The sequence below is a fragment of the Trichechus manatus genome, unplaced genomic scaffold, assembly GCF_000243295.1.
Source record: "Trichechus manatus latirostris isolate Lorelei unplaced genomic scaffold, TriManLat1.0 scaffold00001, whole genome shotgun sequence".
In the NCBI taxonomy this organism is placed as follows: domain Eukaryota; kingdom Metazoa; phylum Chordata; class Mammalia; order Sirenia; family Trichechidae; genus Trichechus; species Trichechus manatus.
Window position 1 is genome coordinate 35,865,099 of NW_004443937.1, and position 15,862 is coordinate 35,880,960.

General features: G+C 46.3%; 1 protein-coding gene across 1 annotated transcript in view; it reads right to left on the reverse strand.

Moving 5' to 3' along the window:
* The window catches only part of ARHGEF3 (Rho guanine nucleotide exchange factor 3), a 71,549-nt gene extending 55,746 nt beyond the window's left edge, over window positions 1-15,803 (reverse strand). Inside the window, exon 1 of the mRNA XM_023726440.1 lies at window positions 15,569-15,803. Within this exon, the coding sequence (XP_023582208.1) occupies window positions 15,569-15,664 (96 nt within the window). The 5' untranslated portion in view covers window positions 15,665-15,803. The remainder of the gene's footprint in view (window positions 1-15,568) is intronic.
* Window positions 15,804-15,862: the final 59 nt, after the last annotated feature.

The window sequence follows — 15,862 nt, forward strand, 5'->3', positions numbered from 1 at the left end:
CCACATTTGCCTGCTGGGTAAAACCTACAGCGATACCCGACTAAGGGCATCGGTTCGGCAGGAGGACAAGACGGATCCCTTCTCTTGCTGCCCAGCTGGCTTCCACATGTGACAAGGACAGTGATTTTAAGCAGGCAAGTCTTGGGGAGATACGACTTCCAGAGAGAAACACAAAATACATTCGTGGTACTCCCTGTTACCCCCTGCTGTCTCCCCCAGCATAACCTCTCTCTTCCCACCGCCTGGTCCAGGTGGGTCCTCAACAGCACATGCCTGCGCTCAGGACCAGGGAGCGCCGCACACACGGTTTGAGAACACTGTGCTCCCCACTGAGAACAGAACACACCGAGATCTGACTGCTCACAGTGGAAAAAAGCTACCAGTCACACAGCCACACGGGAATGACTACATTGGGAATAAAATAAAAATGTTCAAAACCTCCCCATGTCAGCTTTCAGCTGACATCTTACCACCCACTTAACAATGGTATGCAGGAAAATAAGGTCCAAAGCATGCTGTTCAGGAAACTGTGAGGCGGGTAATTGGGACGGGCACGTATGGCCTTTCTGCTCCCCCAAACGCCTAACTGAGCAGACGAATAGCTTCACAATGTTTTTTTAGGAGAGGGGTGTGTGTGTTATTTGCGTGTGTGTACTTGATTTGTTGATACAGTTTTCATTCTACGGCACATTTTTAGTGACAGGAATTGAAAAATGCCCACTAACAGTGGATTTTTCCAAAGGCTCCAAACAAACACTGGCTCTGGTGCTGTACATCTGCAACCCTGAACATTGTGATTCTGAGTTATTTCTAACGCTCAGCAATTAATACGCAACCAGAGGTATCATCATCTGCAGTCTATTAAAATTCAGAAGCCTGTGAATTTGAAAAAGAATGTATCATACGGACAAAGAAGGCAAGACACCTCAGAGACCCAGCTAAGCTCCCCACATTACTCTCCCCGAATTTCAATGACAAAGTAACAAGAGTGAAAATGAGCAGACAATGACAGTCGACTTAAAAATGAAAGAAGTAAACACAAACCTGTGATTTGGCAGTTTGGTTATGTTAAAAAAAAAAAAAAGAGCTGGATTAGCCATGGAGATCCAGTGGAAGGGGTGTCAATAAACGCTTCCTGAAAAGACCAGGGCTGTTTTGTGGTAAGAGACAAGAAAAACAGTATTTATTCCTGAAGTAAAGTCCTCACGCAGCAGGAAGGGGCGAAGTGTCCATGTTTTCAGCAGGGGCCATCTACAGACAACAGGGCTCCTCGAGAAGACTCTGGGGGGCCTACCCTGGCAAACCAATTTCCCTGGAAAAGGCTCCCAGAGCACCCGAGGTCAGCAAGGGGTGCCAGCTCATTTACAGCCCAGGCTCTCCCGCCTTCTGCCCCACCATTTAGGAGTCAGGCACCAGGTCGCTCCTGAGTTTATAAAGCAGGGCTCTGCAGAGGATGACAGGGGCTGCCTGACCCTGCAAAGCCAGAGTGAACTGCTATTAAGTAAATTACATGCTGCCAGGGCCCCTACCTACTCATCCACTCTAGCAATTTTCTAGAAACAGAGAAGTCTTCCCACACCTGACCCAGGTGTGACTCTTCTCTGTGACTCTGTCAACAAGAGAAGGAAGGGTGTCTGTGGACAGCAGGGGGCTCCTGGGAGGGGGGAGGGGAGGAGGAGGCACCTCATGCCAGGTGCTGGCACACATGCATCATCCATTCCGCACAGCAGCCCCATGGCCCTGCTTTACAGAAGAGGAACCTGGCGTTCCGAGATGTGAAATGCCTTGCCCCAGATCATACCCAGTGATTAATTGTCAGAGCTGAGATCTGCATTCAAATCTACTTGATATGAAAGTCTTCCCAGCCTCTCCTTATAATAACAACATAATAGCAGTAATACTGAAGGTGACTTTGTGCCAGCCTGTGCCAAAATGCTCCCTCTGCATCATTCCCTTAACTTCTCATAAGTTAGTGCTATTACTATACCCTTTTCACAAAGTTGGCAACTGAGGCTTAGAGGGGTTGGGAACCTCACCCAAGGTCACACAGCGAGCAGTAAGTGGCAGAGCCAGGACTGAGCCCCAGGCTGCTTCTCAGCAAGGCCAGGGTTCTTACCCACAGCCCTGCTAGCTGCCTAAACTGGGCACAGACCCTAAAGGAACCTCTGCCTGCAGAGGCAGAAGGGAGGTAGAGACAGGCAGGACACTGCTCATTCAAGCCCTGGGACTCTGGAACCAGCAGCCCCTCCCGGCTTCTTCCTCAGCATCTCAAGGTGCCAGCCAGGTACACAGGTGCCCTGCTTGTGTGGCCGCAGCAGACACTGCTCTCTGCTAAGGGCACACCTGGGGACCAGTGTGACAGCATGGACACATCCAGCAGGGGCTCACTGGATGGCCAAGGAACAAAGTCCCCCACCCTGTGTCCCTTGCCTGTCGCACCCTGCCCTCCACGATGCTGGCCTGAGAAAACGAAAAGTTACATGAACTGACAGATGGCTCCCTTTGACAAGGCCCTACGGGGGGAACACACTGGTGCCCCTCTGAGAGGCCGATGAGAGGTACCCGGGGTCTGCAAGCCCGCTCTGCCCTGACCTCTGGCAATCCTGGGCCTCCAGCAGGGTGCACCCATCTCCCGAGACTAACGGACCTAAACAGCATCAGAGGTGAGAGACCTAGCATGTCACACTCACCTTTGTAATCCCCAGGGCCCAGCACCCAGGCAGTGCTCAGGAACGCTGAATGACTATACATTCACACACAGAACTCAATACATACATTTGGCAGACATGCATACATGCACATACCCACATACATATACACACACACACACCCCAATATGTACAGATGTGTAACAATTTTTATGTCAATGTGTGGACCGGAAGGATTGTTAACACTGGTTACTGGGCTGATAGGTTTGTAAGTGATTAGATGATTTATATTTTCTTCTTTATACTTTCCAGTATTTTCCAAGTTTTCTCCAAGTAAACAAGTACCAGTTCCAAGATCACAAAAAAAAAAGAATATTGGTAACAGTGAACCAGCCTCCAGGGCCTGTCTTGGGCTGGTCCTGCCAAACTCTCCCACCCCATCTGGCACTCACCCTCCTTACTGTCTGCTCTGGCAGCACCAGCCTCTTCTCTTGATACTCCATGCTCCTTCCCACAACAGGGCCTTTGCACATGCTGCTCCTGCTGCCTGCATGCTCTTCTTTCTTAGCAATGCCTACTTTTCCTTTCTAGCTAGGTTCAGTCACTGCTTCCTCCAAGAAACCTCCCCTGACCTCTGTGATGAGGTCAAAGCCCCTCTGACACTCTTGTAGCAACACTCACCCCCAATGTGGTTTTACTTAATCTCACGTGTGATTCTTTGATTACTATCTATTGATCCTGACCTCTCCTACAGGACTGCAAGCCCCACAAGGAACGAGGCAGTGGGTTTGTCTTTCTTTGTAGGGGAGGGGGGCTGCACTCTATTATACTTTCAGCACTTAGTGGCATTCTTGGCATATTGTAGGCACTCAAAGAACATTTGTGGAATGAAAATGAATAAATTGATAATACTAATGAATATGAATGCTGACATGGAACAGGCCCTGTTGTGTTTTGCATGTACCAGTCCATTTAATCCCACAACGACCCTATGAAGCAGGTACTACTATTATCTCTATTTTAGAGATGGGGTAACTGAGGCACAAGGAAGTTTGGGAACTTGCTCAAGATCACACGGCTAATAAATGCCAGAGCCGGGACAGGACCAAGCAGCCCGGCTGCAGAGCTTACAACATTAACCATCATACCATACTGCCGCTGAACAAATAAATGTGAAAATGGATTGTTCTGTGATGAAAAGTGATAGATGTTGTTTTATATGGTACGCGGGGAGAAACAGGACTTGGCCTCCTCTGCCCACAGTCTTTGCCAAGGGATGTATCAGACTCTCCAGAAGGAAGGCAAAGGGTGTTTCTTTCAAACAGCACCCACAGTTCCTCCACTGTGCCGCCCCCTCCTACCCCCAGCTCAGTCTCCCCAGCCTCCCTGATAGGACTGCTTACTTCCCCAGCCCCTTTCCCTAGGTTGACAATCACCACATCACTGCCTGTTATCTATGGGCGTAGGTTAGGCCAGAGAAAGGCTGCCAATGATTTGGCCAAACTCGAGAACAAGTTCCTTGGAGGCAAAAAGCCTGTCTTTTCTTTTTAACTCCAGGGAGAATGATGCATAGAATTAGGTCTCAGTAAGTATTTACTTACAGTCAAAGAGCACTAAAGGTCATCTTTCATCCATCCACCTCTTCACCAACTTGCCCTCATCTGCTATGAAGTTTCCCCACACTTCTAACAAAGGATCTATTCATAATAAAAGCACCCTGCTAATAATGAACAGGGTGTGAAGAACTCCCAAAACAACTTAATCCATCCTCATCTGCTCAACCTGGGCCTGAGACTGCGGTGGGAGCTTGGTGAAGGTTCCCAGGCGCTGGGTATCAGGCAGGAGCTTGCCTCGGGGACAACACGCTCACCAGGCCAGGGCACACTCTACCAAGAGCTCCCACACCACCTCCTGTTTGGAAGTCATTCTGGGACAAATAGAAAACCACACTAGATTTTTCCCTTCTACCTGCAGGGATGAATGTGAAGCTTGCAGTGCGCTCTGAAATATCTTTTGTTAAAAAAAAAAAAATAGCGCCCAGTGCCAACTCAGATTCCTGGGAGACATCCCCACACTGGGTGGGTGTTTCCCACAAAGTAAAGAGTAGACCCCTTGATGGGGACAACCATCCACAGCTCCTACTCAACTGATCTTCATTCAAAAGAGCAATGACGATGATATGCTGATGATGATGGGGTGGGCACTTGCTCGGTGGAAGCCCGGTGCATGCACTGCCCCATTTAATCTTCATATTTTCCATAGCGATTCTCACTTTACAGATGAGGAAACTGAGGCTTAGCGCATGAGCCACTGGTCCAAGGTCTCTCAGCTAACAAGTGGCCAAGCTGATTTCGAGGATTCAAGCTCAGCCCAGTCGGACCGCAAATCCAAACTCCTAACTACTACACTCTGTGGATGCCCCAAATTAAAGTGTAATCTTGCCCCAATCCTTCCTCCAGGATGAAAGGGAAAAGGAAGAGGGAGGATTAAGTGATTTCAGGGGAATTTTGGAACTTCCTTTGGCACTTTCTTTGGAACTCTGAAAACACAAAAAAGATTTTTCTTCTTAGAACAGAAATCCAATTTTGTTTTTTTAATTGGCTAACGTCTAGCCCAGAATTATTTTCTATGACACGTTAAAGCCAATTTTTTATCTATTTAGAAGTTTTAATATATGAAATCTAGGTTTTATGCTCAAAGCCTGCATTTCAAGCTTAGTTTTCAGGTGGCTTTGCCGAAACTTGGTAACTTACTCTTGGAGACGCTGACCCTAAAAGAGCCCTCAGAATATGCCTACAGTGCAGTGCACTGTTTCCAAACTCGTAGTCCCCCAGGACAATTTTTGGCCATACGCACATATCACTGAAACGATTATGTACTTAATGTTTCCTTAAATTACTCGTTATTTCACTTAACTTATTCTACAAATAAACTTTATGTCACTGCCTTAAACAGAAAATCACTTATCACCTGCCATAAATAGTAACTAACTTTAAAAAACGTACCTTGTTGTTAAACTCTTGTTGGGTACTACTTTTGTCTGTCTGAAGCTTCCACGCCTAAAGCCTGAGCTTTGTTAAAAAGGGAAATTCGTAAGCGAAGAGAGGTGTTAAAGACACACTAGCTCCAAACTGAGACTTTCTCCTTGACATGAGAAGGATCAAAAGAGAATTGAAAAGAGCAGTGATTCAAAATTAGTTGGTGTCTTGTTCCTGTATCATTTGAGCTACCCCAAGTGGCATGAAAACCATCTTCTAGGAGATAATGATCTAATCGAGTCCTCTCATTCCAGAAGCAAGACTGACATCCAGAGAAGATGTGTCAACTCGTGCCCTGTACTCAGTACGAAAGCTCTTGTAAAAAGTAGCTTAGAAATAAATGCTGCTGAAGAAAGCAAGCTCCCACTCCTTGACACTGATGCCAGAACAAAGCTCGCTCTCCCAGGCCCTGAGAGCCTGGGCATAAAGCATTCAGAGACTAACAGAGACTAAGGAGAAAAAAGGTGCCTTTTCTGATGTTCCCTTCTTCAAGTTCTCAGTAAGTCACCATCTCACCATCAAATGGCTGAAGCGGAAGGAAGTGGCGGCAAGTCTTCACCACGCATCTGTGGCTTACACTGAAGCTATCATCAATTTTTCTCTCTTCTGATACATTCTGTTGTTTATTTCCTTCTTCACTGCTGCTATTTCAGACTCCATCTGTGAGACTACACCCAGACGCACCCAAGATAATCACCAACAAATAAGCAGGATGGCGGAGGTGGTGTAAGAAAATGAACCAAGACCACCAGAACCTCACAGGATACCGATGAGCCACTTCCCCTCACCGACCTGTGTGAAGTAAAAAATTAAGACTAGTCTTCACCAGCGACCTTCAATTATCTTCTCTGTATTTGCCTGGGGTCATTCTTGACAGGCCTGAGTCACTTGGGGATTATGAAATGTTAGCATTTCACTATGAGATAGCACATTTGAGAAGGGAGCTTGCATGGCCTTGTTTCAGGGCCAGAACAAACACACAGCCTTCCCTGGCCCTCAGGCCCATCTCTTTCCACTCACTGGCTTGTTCTCTTTTTCTGTCTGTGGCTTCTTCCTCCAGAAGACTCCAAACTTCCACATCTAACATCTGGTGGTACCTGTTAAACATTTACCTTTATATTGTTTTCAAGGCCTTGTCACAGGCTCTCAGCTTTATTTAACCTGATCAGGTTGCCAACTTCTAGTGGTATCTACAGAAACAATACCCTCGGGAAACACTGTATTTCTCCTGACCATTTAATTATCACCTCTACTGCAAACATCTGATCTGCAGAGCTCCAGGAAGACAGTCATTTTAACATGCGTCACCTACATGTACAGGAGTGAGTGTCTATCCATCCTTTGTGGGCTTTTTGTCTAACAGCAGCCTCACATCAAACAAAAAGCGCTGCCTGCGGCTGGGTCTCCTGGAGCTCAGGCCAAGGGAAGGGCCACTGTTTCATCAGCCCCCAGGCGAGGTCACTGCGGGCAGTGTGCTGGCTGATGCTACTGGGGTTTGTTTTGAACACCCCTAAGAACCCCAGAAGAGACACTGCTGCTTACAACAGACCCTACTTAGAATGGATTGGCTGAAGCTGACATTGTGCAGGGCCAAGAGGTCAAAGCTGTACAAGGAGGGACCCATATTTTGGCCCTGCCTCCTTATCTGTTTGAATCTGTTTCCTCAGCTGACAAATAGAAGACTGCCCTTGCCTTGTCCAGCTCCCTCAGCTGGTGCCAGGTTCAAAGGAGACAACGCATGTGAAAAGAATCAACTGCTACTTGAACATAGGGTGGCACTGCTATGAACTTAGTGAGCCTGACGAGAAGGGGAAGGGGTGGACTGATTGGAACATCCCTTCCTACTTCTCTATATCCCATGTGCATACACATAGACTCAAATTGTTTACGTTGTGTATATAGTTTCACAATGTGAAATTTTTTCCTCTTTTTTTTCTTTTCCAGAGATACTAGAGTATTTCTGTCTGTAATGTCTGCAAATTGTGTCACTGACCTTTGTGCCATGGTGCAATGGACCCCTATTATAGCACCATTCCCCTATTACAGGACAGAGGGGTTGTTGGGTTTTCTGTCATAAATAATCAGGAAAGGACGCTAGGCTAGAATCAGATGACTGGACTTCAAGCTCCAGCTGGGCCATGCTGGGCAAATCATAGAACCTCTCTGACCCTTGGTATCCTCGTCTTTAAAATGAAGATAATTATACTTGGGTCTTGAGGCAAAGAATATAAAAGTACTTTGAAATATATAAAATGCAAAACATACAGCATGATCATTATTGCAAATAATGTCACTATGAACATCTTCGGATACATAGCTTTTTTTCCCTAAGAGCTGGGCTACTGGGTCCAAAATATTGAACCTTTTTATATATACAAAACCTTTAATATACACTGATAAGTTCTCTCATTCCACACAGAAGAGCATTATTTCCCTGAAAGAGCCCCAGCATGGGATTTTATCATGTCTTTAAAACATCTGTGACTTCAGCTGGGTATAAAACAGCCCTTCATTATTGTTCATCTTTTTCATTTCTGTAAGATCATGTTTACTTTTTCATAGTTCCTCTTGTGTGAACTACCTATTAGTGTCGTTTGTTCATTGGTCAACGGATGTCTTGGGGCATTCTTTTACATCTGTGTATGTTATTTACATGAAAAAGACATTACTCTTTAGTCTGTCACCTTTATTTTAAACATATTTTTCGATGTATTAGTCTATTTGTCTTGCCTAAGGAAGCACATTTAACATAAAAGCATCACACACAATGTCTTTGGGCTGATCAACACTCAAGATTTCCAGGCATACTGAAGATGTCCAACAAAAACAAGCAAGGAAGGGAAAGAGACTGGAATATGTCATATTTGGAAAAGTTGGAGGAACCAGTAATATTTAGCCAAGAGAAAAACACATAAGGAAGCGTGCATGTGTGCACACTCGTGTGGGCATGTTTGTGTGTGCTTGTGTGCACATATGTCTGTGGGGTGGGAGCAGGTGAGGAGAGAGAAGTTTTCAAATACTTGAGGGGATAACACATAAGAAAGTATTACTATAGAATACGTTGTTGTTAGCTGCCGTCAAGTTAGCCCCCACCTCATGGTGACCCATGCACTACAGAATCAAACGGTGCCCAGTCCTGCGTCATCCCCATGATCAGTTGCAGATCGGACTGTTGTGATCCATACGGTTTTCACTGGCTCATTTTTGGAAGTAGATCACCTAGTCTATCTTAGTCTAGAAGCTACGCTGAAACCTGTTCGGCATCACAGTAACACACAAGCCTCCACTGAGAGATGAGTGGTGGCTGCGCATGAGGTGCATTGGCTGGGAATCGAACTGGAGTCTCCCGCGGGGAAGGTGAGAATTCTAATACTGAACCGCCAATGCCCTACTATATAATATACAGCTCCAGAAAGCAATGCTACGATTAAGAAAAGATTCTTCTCATGATTCACACTGAACAAAGAGGGAGTGTATGGCGTTAGAAGTGCATGCACAGCCTGCCACTGGAGGTGTTAAGCAGGGACCAGATGAATCCAGCATTGGATGACAACTCGGCTACACGTTCCAAAAGGGCCTTTCCTCCTCTGAGGTTCTCAGATGCAGTCACCCTGGGTCACTTCCTGGAGGTTACTTTTGTTTATTTGTTTCCTAAATCCCCGGAAAAAAAAGCCTCTTTGCCACTCCTTTCCTCCTCATCCTAAGAGCCAAGGGAAAAAAAAAAAAAAGTCCAATAAATTTACTGTTAAGGTTTCTGGCTTAGCTCCAATTAATGAAGTTTCACTGATAATCAGGGCTGCCCTCTCACAAAAGGCCACAACAGCACAAACACAGAAAATCTAGGCCAAGCTCTTCTAGACCTCGAAAGAACCACTCCCAGTCAGTCGAGGGTGCAGAAGCCTTTTCTGTTAACTTGTGACACAGCCTCTCCTAAGCTAATAACTGGTGTCAATTTATTAAAAAAATGGAAGGCATTAGAAACCATTGGCCTTCACCCCTGACAGTCCATCCCATGAGCCAGCACAACACGAATAAATTGCAACGCAATCACGGCAATTTCCTCATTTCGTGTGTGACCTGTACCCATTACCAATGCTGACAAATTATGGAAGGCAACTGCACGCATACATCACAAATGAAGTCGCCCTTCCAGATACACACACACCATTAATAACAATTAAATGTGCACAGCTGCAAAATTAGGATCTGATCAGTAATTTATTTTCATTCAGTTGTTAAGAAAACAGTGGTATAGGTCCAGGATTTTACAGGCAATCGCAGGGCTTCTTGAAAAAAAAAATCACACAATTTGCAAATATCCAGATGGCAGTCAGGGCCTTCCAGTTATTGGCTGGCGTGAAAGGCGAGAGGTTAATGTAGATAAGCCAAATGACTAATCGAAGAAGTAACGGTGTCACCTCCACAGAGCTGAGCACGCAGAATTCTGCCAAAGACCAGCTGCCTGGTCTTGAGAAACAGAAAACGGGAAGTTACCAAAACCCTCCTGAACGAGGGCTTGCTAGCCCCACTCCTGTGGGTCGCAGCCACTCTACATACGAAGTGGGCTGCCAGAAGCTCTGACTAATGTGGGAGGGGAGGGGTCTTCCATCCAGACATCAGGAAAAACTGGGCCTGCGACAGGCAATTTGCTTGGGCAGTCGGGTTCATTCTTGATGTGTTATGTGGTAAGGAGACCGGTGATTTAGTCATTTCGGGGGAATGTGATGTGGTTGGAAAAGTATAGACTTCAGGGGCGGACTGGGGTGTGAGTTTTGGCTCCTTCGCCTAGCAGATCAGCCATCCTGGGGAGGCCATTACCCTGCTCTGAGCCTCTGTTTCTCCTACAAAACCACCAGCTGCCGTTCAGTCAACTTCGACTCATGGCAGCCCCGTGTCTTTCAGAGTAGAACTGCTCCCTAGGGTTTTCAATGGCTGTAACCTTACAGGCGTAGATCGCCAAGTCTTTCTTCTGAGATGCTTCTGGGTGGACTTGAATCTTCAACTTTTAGGTTAGCAGCCAAGAGCTTTAACCATCTGCAATACCCAGGAACTCCTCTTACACAAAAAGGGGCTATAATTAAGAATCTTTTTGGGATGCAGAGACCTTGATCTTGATGATGATGATGATATTTACGGAGCACTTACTACCTCACTGTGCTAAGCACGGCACTCAATCATCTCACCTGAGTCTCATTTCAGTCCAAGGAGGTAGAACTGTCATCATCCCCATTCTACCTCGAGGAAACTGAGGCTCAGAGAGGCACAGTAGCTTGTCCAAGGGCTCATCTCGAGCAGGTAGTGGAAATGGCATTGGGACCCAGGCAGTGTTATTTCAGAATTGACGCCCTGAACAGCCTCAAACATACATGTATAAAGTCAATCTACTTTTCCCTAATAAAAGTGTTCCTAGTTCATGTGCATCGTGGAGGCCCACAATCACCATGATACTTTTCCATGTGAACAAGCCTCAGAATCAGCAAGAGATGCCCTTCCCTGAGTAATTCTGCGTCAGGCCCCACCCAGCAAGACCTTGGAGCTCACATGATTCATGGAGTCTATGTATGCAGTCATCCGAAGAAACCCCAGGGTTCTAACTCCTCCGGACTATTTCCATGCAATTGGTTGTATATACTGTTAGTTCAACACTATATGATACAGATTCCAAGAAATGTATAAATTACTAGAAAGCAGTTGACCCCTTCAGCTCTCCAGGTGGTGTGCAAGGAATACAGCCCCAGGTGTGTACAATTATCAAATGCACATGTTGACTGGCTGAGGCATCAGTGATGGCGTGGCACACGGTTCACCTTGCCCTTTAAAGCTCAAGCTTGAAAAGCACCTTCTAAGTTACAAAAAGCACTCAAGGTTATCTATTTAAAAAAATATGTACTTCAAAGTGTTTTACATGTTTGTTCAGTTTCGCATCGTCCACCCCCTTTTTCCTTCGCAGAGGTGAACACCCTGGGATATTACAAGGGACAGTGGTACAAAATGCTGGACTAAATCCATCAGAAAATCTTGGCTCAGCCACTGTCTTCTGTGTGGCTTTCTGCAAGTCCCCTACCGTCACTGTCCTTATTCATAGAGTTGGGAGAACCATGTGCACTTTACGTTAATCTTACAACATGGCTGGGGTGTCAAGTGAGACACTAGATGTGGCAGACTTAAAAAAGGAGCTGCTTGCTAGCTGCCGTCAAGTTGGCCCCTGGCTCATGGTGACCCCAGACTTACGGCTACCCTATGCACAATGGGACTGAACCATTTTGATCCTAGCAGCACCCAAGCCTCCACTGACAGATGGGTGGTGGCTGGGCATAAGGTGCATTGGCTGTGACTCGAACCCAGGTCTCCAGCAGGGAAGACAAGAATTCTATCACTGAACCACCACTGCCCTCTAGAAAAAGAAACAGAACTCCATAATTCCTAGGTGCATAGCATTATTCCCGTGGCCACACAAGGCCAAGTGGCTGAGCCAAAATCAGGGCCTATACGTTTGGGACCCAGGTCAGTATTCCATAATTCACACAGGCATCTGGTCTATGCAGTGCAAACTTTCAAAACCACAGCAAATACTGTTAACTAAATCGGGCCTAATTCTGACCAGCGTCTGAGATGGTAAATCTGAAAAGCAAAAGTAAGCTGACCATCAAGTGTTGTTAGATACGTGCCTACAAAGAAAATAATAAACACCTCTTTGTATTTTTTATTAAGTGTAAAATGGACCCGAAAATCTTAAAACCATCTCTCCAGCCTCCAGTATCCTTAGCCAGTCTACTTGCCTGAGCCTTCTTTCATTAAAAGCAAACCTCACCATGGAGAAACAGCGATTTTAATTGGCAATTGGTGCAGTTCATTAGCGCTAACAACTGTCCTTTTACTGACCTGATCAGGTGTTCAGAGCAACTAACATGCGTAGAAGACCAGGCATGGGAGGGGGACACCCGATAAATACGAAAACAAAGATAAATCAAGCAAAACTGCATCAACAATCAGAAGAAATAAGCTGAACAATTCTCACATGATACCACGTTTCTTTGTGAAAAGTCCAGAGCCACGGACTAAGCTCCTTAGATTTCACGGTTAATGATTAGATCCAGAAGGATCTACCTGGTTATGGGTATTAAAATTAAACATTTGCAACCCAACCCATACATCCATGTCATAAGAAATACCAGATTAAGCAGCAGTACTATGTTAATATCATAATCCATGTAGAATATTTTTAAATGTTTAAAATATATCATTTTTTTCTTTCACTGGAAAGTATCATTGGAATAACAAAAAATTTTTTTACAAAGCGCTTATATTAAAATCTTGAGCAGAGAGTTTGGTATCCTTTGCTTTTAAGAGAATGCTTATTTTTGCAATTTTTTACTCAAGTATACGGTGTCAACTGCACAGTAGTGATAACCACGCCTTCCCCACGAGCCTTTCCCCAAGTGGGCTTCCCCAGCACACTTGCTGCAAAGACAGGAATGAATGCTAGAAGGCCCACGCCAGCACTGCAATGCGACCACTGTCCTCCCTACAGCACATTCTGCAGAAACAGCCATTACATGTGTAAACAGCACAGGTGCTTTGCCGCAACTGCCTTGTCAAGGGCAATGAATTTTATTTTCTTGGAAAGGCCTTTGGATAGACCAGCTTCTTTATATTATCACCATTTTCTGCTTAGAAAACGATCAATCTAAAAAAAAAAAAAAGTTACTTTCAAAGGAATTAATAGTCAATGGCTAGTTTATAAACAATTATATAATCATGTTTTTCCAAAGGCAGACTAGGGAATGCTGTAGTTTTTTAAACATTTACAAATACTGATGACACCTACTGGTTGAAAATATATTTGAGTTAACTAATGGAGAAGCAAGGACCACGAGGGTTGGCTGCCTTTTGCACTGATAAAGGGAAACAGAAAACTCCCCGCTAAACTCGCTTAAATTTCTTTTTCCACCTTTGCCTATCTCCATTATTAGGAAGTGATATGCCAGTTCAGCGAAGCTAGGAGATGTACTGGACTGGACCCTCTGCCTCAAGGTAGAGAGCATAAGAAATACTTCTACTCCAATTTAAACATTTATAATATTTAAAAAAGCTCAATGGTGATAGTTGAAAAATATTTACCAACTATTTCCAAAAGCGTCCCGCCCCCATCCTTATTCCCTCTCCAGATCATCCCCATAAAAGAAAAATTAAATCACATTTTATAATCTGGATCGAAGTACTAATGAAGAAAATTGGTATTTGACATTTGGTATTTTTTCTTTCAACACATTTGTGATGTACAGAACGTATCTACATTCAAGTAGAAGAATAAGACAAAGCAGATGTGTTTACTTAAGCCTTTAACCAAACTACTGAAATAACACAGGACAAAGTGATAGCAGCGAGGGACTGGTTAGAGTCCAGAGTTATCTTTCTTTCACCCATTTCAATTTATTAATTAAACTTGGTTATGCTTTGCTCCTTTCCAAAATGAGCTTCAAGGCACCAGCCTCACTGCTCCTACACTCACTAAATTATGAAGTTCACGTTGAAAACTTCATTATATCCGTTCCAAGCCTGATCCACCTGAATTCTATGCAGGTGTTGTCCTGTCACGACTTAAAGAAGGATCCAAACGCCACTACAGCCAACACATTTTCACAACTGCTGGGAACAGAAATTCTTTGTAAAAATCTACAACTGAGCTCGGGTGTGGGGTGGAGGGGAGGAACAGAAGTTAGTTTGTACTCAGCTTACAGAAAGCTGATTACGACTGGAGTCCTGTCAGCTTGGAGCAGCTCTTGTTAACAGGCAATGAGCCTTTGATGCTGTTCTCCCAAATACATATAATTCAGTGAGCCGAGTGCACACAGCTGAGCAGACCCAAGGGTGGCAGGGGGATGGGCTGGAACCTCCGAAAATGCCGACACAAGGCCAATGCACACCTGCCTCCAGACTCTCCCCGGCAGTGGCGATTCGGTTCACCGGTGAGGTAGCGGAGAGGGGAGATTTTCCGGATACACCCACGAGCAGCACGGATGAGTGGGTCCTGTGGGTTCTACTGAATTTTGACCACAGCAAAGCCTTCGCTGTAGTCCAGTGAAAGCAACTATACTCCCCTGACTCTCGCGGAAAGAGACACTTTCTACTCCAGCTGAGCCCACCTCTAAGACCAGTGCACTCTTTGCCAGAGAAATAACACGCAGGAGGAAAAGGCAGACAAACGCAAGCTGGGAAGGCTCCCTCAAGCCACAGGAAAGTTCTCAGAAGGGAGAAGTTTCCACTGTTCCAAGGCAGCTTCCCACCGTCCCGTGGAGTTTAATTCATTTTCAGGATCCCTGTGGGAGACCCTCGCACTCCTTATTTAGCCCCAGGCCGCCAGCTGAATGACCCCCACTGGCCACAGGTGACAAGCAGAGATGCTGTGTCCTGTCTTCGCTGCCAGACAGTTGCAAGGCCAAGTCTGGCAGGTGAGACGTTCTGAGGGGTCCCCAAGAACCTCCCCCTGCTCCCCCAAACCAGACATGAGGAAAGCAGCGGTTAAATGGCAGTCTTCCGTGACATCTGGCCCTGAGAATACAGGTGGCGTAAGTCCCTCCGCGAGTCTAGACAGATGATGGCCAGTCTGGGGCCCTGCAGGGGAGACTGCTGCTCCCTGGCCGGAGGAAGAGAGACAGACAGAGGCGGCGGCTCGGGCTTGATCCAAAGAGAAGGGGCCGGCGGAAGAGACTGACAGAGCGATGGAGACAGGGAGCCACTGGGCCAGTGTGCGAGACGGTGGACGGGAGGTAGAGCGTGCACTGGAGACAGACAGAGATACAGGAGGGAGCTGGGATAGTAAGGGATAGAGAGACACAGAGAGACAGACGCGGAGAGATCCAGGTGGCGGGGGCGCCCTACCTCGGCGTCCTTGGCCGCACTGCTGGCCGGGGGTACCTCCAGGCTGCAGTTCGCCCTCTTGACCGTGAGGTAGAAGGGGTAATCCTTGGCCACCATAGCGGCTGCCGGGCCTGCCCTTTGGGATGTCACCGCTGACCCCAGGCGACCACAAAACTCCCAGGCGAAAGGGGGCCCCCGCTCCACGGTGCCAGGCGGCGGCGCCAACGCGAAGACCGACACCCGCCTTCTAGCCTGGCGGGACCCCATGCCGGCGCTCCGGCAGAACGGCGGGTGGGGCCGCGGCCGGGCCTGCCC